Below are 4,670 nucleotides of genomic sequence, written 5' to 3' on the forward strand. Positions count from 1 at the left end.
TTAAAGTTTATATTTTCGGAAAATCGAACCCGATTTTTAAAATCTGAAAAATCTCAAATAATTTCTTAAAATTTAATAAAATTAAAATATCAATAATACTCATAAAATAATAAAATTAAAAATTTTGGAGTGTTACAACTTATCCATTTCTATTATAGCTTTTGATATCCCTCCATTACAATCTCTAAAAATGTATTTAAGGTAATTATTCAATAATAACATGTGATTTATACAGTTACATATTTATTACGTTAGAAATGCAAATAATACTTGCATATAAAATTTCACAATATATATATACATCAAATACGAAATTTTTAATTATAAATGCAAGCAAAGTAATATAATTTATAATTCATTTTAATAAAAAATAAATAAATATTTATCCTAATCTAAATATTATTATCACTTATTTAACAATATCTAAACTTTTTATATTCAACATAATGCCTAAATAATACTTAAAAAGTTAAAAATATATCTATCCATATAATTATTTTTATATTTAAAAATAAAATAAAATAAATTATTAATAATATAAATTGGTGCAACGTGCGGGCATTCTACTAGTTTCAATAAAAAAATATTCAGTTTTCATTTTGGTTATATCTAATTTAATAATTAAATTAATTAATTTTTTATTAATTAATATATAAATTATAATTTTATTAAATATACCATTTATAATAATTAGTGTTATTTATATTTCATGTAATAGTTATTTTTTGTTTAAAATATGTTGTGTTAATTTTTTTTTATATTTTCAGTTTGATTAATAATATTGAATAATAAAAATAATATTTTTATTAATTAATTATATAATATAAAAATAATATTTAAATATTTTAAAAAATAATTAAATATTATATATTTTTATTTAATTAAATTGAGTATAAATTAAAATTTATAAATTAAATTAAATAAAAATTAAAAATAAACTAAATAAAACCCCCCAATAAATACAGCTTAAATTGAATCTTATTCTATATTTACAGAAATTGTAAGCGCGTGGGGTCACGCTTTTTCACCAGCTACAGCAGCCAATTTAATACCCATGCTACGATTCCAATTGCGGCTCTATTACTTGACGAAAACCCTATCTTCCTCCTCCTCTGGCCTCTTCTTTCATCATTTGATTTCTTTCTGTTCCTGCTTTACAGTATTTTGTTTTTATCTAATCTGTTTAGTAAATTATACAAATTTTGACCAAAAAATGTCTAGCGCTTTGGATATGTCTCTCGACGATATCATCAAGAGCAATAAAAAGTCTGGATCTGGTAACGCAAGAGGTCGCGGCCGGGCTTCCGGACCCGGACCTGCTCGCCGTTTGGCCAACCGTGGTGCTAATCGAGCTGCGCCCTATACCACCGCTAAGGTATTTGTTTATTTAGGGTTTTGATTTTGTGTTTTCTTTTTGAAGTCTAAATCTGTTGCGATTGGAATGATTTGTTGTTGATTTGTTCTCAGGCGCCTGAAACGGCGTGGCAGCACGACATGTTTACGGATCAGGGTATGGGGTACTCGGGGCAAGCAGGTCGGGCCTCCGCTATAGAGACTGGAACCAAGCTTTACATTTCTAATCTAGATTATGGTGTCTCCAATGAGGATGTTAAGGTACTTAATAGGATCTGTTAGTTTTATTAGAACTTAGTCTGTTTGGTATTTTAAATTCATTGCTATTTATTTTGATAGAAATCAGATAATTTGTGTAGTTTATAATGCTGAATTAGTTTTAGTCTATGCAGCATGGTGGGAAATGCCCCAAAAAAATGGCATTTTAAAAATATGGAAAACGGAAACATGGGGAAACGCCTAAATATAACAATTATAGGGCTATATATATCATGAAAGATTTCCAATAATAAATAAAGTCCAAATTAACACTCAAAATCAACCGTATCAAAAAGAAAAAAAAACATGTTTACAAGTTTTTGACTCATAAAAAAAATAAATTACAACACATTCAAATATAAAAAGGAAAAGATAATGAAATTTGTGACATAATCATGAAATGACAATGGACTTGAATATATAACTTTAGAAATTATTACAAAAATATTAAATATATAACTATAGATAAAACAAATTGAATTAAACCAATCATAAACAAATTACTCCAAAAATATTAAATGTATAACTATGGATAAAAACAATAGAGTTGAAGATTACATGTTGTTTTTTCCAAAAATAAAAAAAGATTGCATATTGTTTTTCTAAATCACAGCTAATAGTAGCATGCATGCTAAATCACAATAAAATCACAACCAAATTTGGCTTAGCCAAACAAAACCCACAAAAGCCAACAATTGATTAAGAATTTAACCCTCAAAACCCAATATGCCAAAACAAATCCGAGGCAAAGCATGGGGAAGAAAAGCTAAAGGGTTACAATACACACACTTGCGCCTTACGTTGCCGCCAGGTAAGTCGTCATCCTCTTCTTCGTCTTATGGTGTGGTGCGATTCCCAGGCCAAGTGTGACTCTATTGCGTTTTTAACCTAACTATTTTTTTTTTTAAAGAAACGTGTTTTCAGCATAGGAAACACATGTCTGATTTCTGAAAATTTCAAAAACGGCCTCAAAATGTTTCCCCGTAGTGTGTTGCCGTTTATCCCTCGCTGTTTCCGTGCTTCACAGATTTTAGTTGGATTTTCTTAATTAAAGTGCTTGCTTTAATAAATTGGCATGTATTTACTTCAATCTTGCATGCAGAGTGGAAATTAGAAGATTTATTAATGGTTATTGAAATTAAAGGGTTATTATGTTTTATATTATGAAGGGACAGTATTAATAGAATTTTTTTGCCGAAGAAATTCTTTCTTGGTTTTTATAAGTGCTTCAAATTTGGTTTTAGTAATCTGTATTCCACCTGTTTGTGATTCTATTATTTGAGTAATGTAATCTCTCACTTTGTTGATTGTTGTGTAGTTGAATATGTTGGTAATTGTTGACAGAAACGCTTTTACATTTTAAATATTTCTTTAACCAGTGATTGATAAACTATGTGCAGGAATTGTTTTCTGAAGTTGGTGATTTGAAGCGGTATTCAATCCATTATGATAGGAGTGGGAGATCGAAGGTATCTAATTCAAGCTTGGCTTAAACTCCATCCTTCTGATGAATACTTTGTATCCTGCTGTAGTTAGAAAACTTCTTTTTCTTAGGGAACGGCAGAAGTAGTCTTCTCTCGGCGAACAGATGCCTTGGCTGCTGTGAAGAGATACAACAATGTTCAGCTTGATGGGAAACCAATGAAGATAGAGATTGTGGGAACAAATATTGCTACTCATGCTGCACCTCCTGCTACTAATGGCCCTTTTGGAAATTCAAATGGAGTTCCTAGAGGGTATGCCATATCCCTTTTGCCATTTCTTGCTTCACTTTCTAACTGTGATTCATGGTTTGAAAAAGTTGTCAATTTATTATGTTTTGTGTTCAAATGCCCCTAATCAATAATCAATTTAGTTTTGTTTTTGACTATCACCTTAGATCTTGATAACAAGTTTCTGCAGGTTTAGGCATTGTCTTTGGATATCCCTTATTTGTTGTGAAAGGTTTTGTTAGAGATTTTGTTATCTGGGAAAAGTGACTTGTACAGTTTTCTTTGAAGTAGTGGAATGATCTCAATGGCTATTTGCATGTGATTGATACGATTGTCAAAATATGATGCTTGAATATGTTGATAGTTGATTTCTGATTTGAACTTTCTTCTGACTGTTAATCCTAGTGCTGTCAATTTTATAACTATATCTCTTTTTGTTTGTAGTGGATTTCCTTAGAATAATATGCCCTTTTTTCTTTTTTTGTTACAGTCTGCTGATGAAATATATTTTAAGTGTTAATTATTGTTTGCCTTTTATTTTTCATGTGCATCTGTGGTGGTGTGTTATATTTACAGCAATAATACTGGAGTTTCACATTCTATGTATTATATTGATTATGTTCAATTGTTCATCCATTACCTTTATTCATAAGATGCAATGTTAGTTGTGAATCTGATTTTCATGGGTCTATGTACTTGCCTTGAAGTAACTATTTATCCTTGGTATGGCTTGTTCGAAGCTCTTTTACAAGTTCTTATTTGTAGGGTTGCATTTAGTTATGTTGTAATTGTTTTTAGAAAGATGGCTTTGTCAACAGTTTTGTTACGGTGTTTTGAGTTTTTTTCCCCTTCTCTTTTAGGGGACAAGGAAGAGGTGGCGCTGTTGGACGGCCACGTGGTGGTGGTGGCCGTGGATTTGGAAGGGGTCGTGGACGTGGAAGGGGCCGTGGTGAAAAGTTATCTGCAGAAGATCTTGATGCTGATCTGGACAAGTATCATTCAGAAGCAATGGAGACAAATTAAAGAATTTCCTTTTGCTTTGTTGCTTGGTCTTACACCGTTATTTTGTGGCCTTTTATGTGCTTGATGATGCAACAACCCCGACTATGTTCTGTAACTTTATCAAGTCTTTAGGAATTACAGAAATACTCAGAGATAAACTGTTAATATCTTTAGTATGGAGTTTGGGCTTTTATTATCAATTGTTCCTTGACTGGGTATTAAATATGCGGGTTATTGGACAGCTGTCAGTATGTAATTGCACTCGTACTTTTGGTTTGGTTAGCTTCTCAAGTTCGTTCTGTTTTACTCTGCAAGTTGGAGTAGGAAGTGGAACTATTTTTCTCA

General features: G+C 30.7%; 1 protein-coding gene across 1 annotated transcript; it reads left to right on the forward strand.

Annotated features, from left to right (window-relative positions):
* Positions 1–999: 999 nt before the first annotated feature.
* Positions 1,000–4,670, forward strand: LOC110645510 (THO complex subunit 4A). Its single transcript, XM_021798711.2, has 5 exons — positions 1,000–1,375; positions 1,468–1,614; positions 3,012–3,080; positions 3,166–3,347; positions 4,184–4,670. Exons 1-5 carry the CDS (start codon positions 1,055–1,057, stop codon positions 4,344–4,346), a joined length of 882 nt encoding a protein of 293 aa, XP_021654403.2. The 5' UTR covers positions 1,000–1,054; the 3' UTR covers positions 4,347–4,670.

This window comes from Hevea brasiliensis, chromosome 6 (genome assembly GCF_030052815.1).
Source record: "Hevea brasiliensis isolate MT/VB/25A 57/8 chromosome 6, ASM3005281v1, whole genome shotgun sequence".
Classification (NCBI taxonomy): domain Eukaryota; kingdom Viridiplantae; phylum Streptophyta; class Magnoliopsida; order Malpighiales; family Euphorbiaceae; genus Hevea; species Hevea brasiliensis.

Coding starts and splice junctions, on each gene's coding strand:
- LOC110645510 (XM_021798711.2), top strand. CDS start 1,055: ATGCTACGATTCCAATTGCGGCTCTATTACTTGACGAAAACCCTATCT. Junction 1,376..1,467: donor CGCCCTATACCACCGCTAAG/GTATTTGTTTAT, acceptor ATTTGTTCTCAG/GCGCCTGAAACGGCGTGGCA. Junction 3,348..4,183: donor TCAAATGGAGTTCCTAGAGG/GTATGCCATATC, acceptor CTTCTCTTTTAG/GGGACAAGGAAGAGGTGGCG.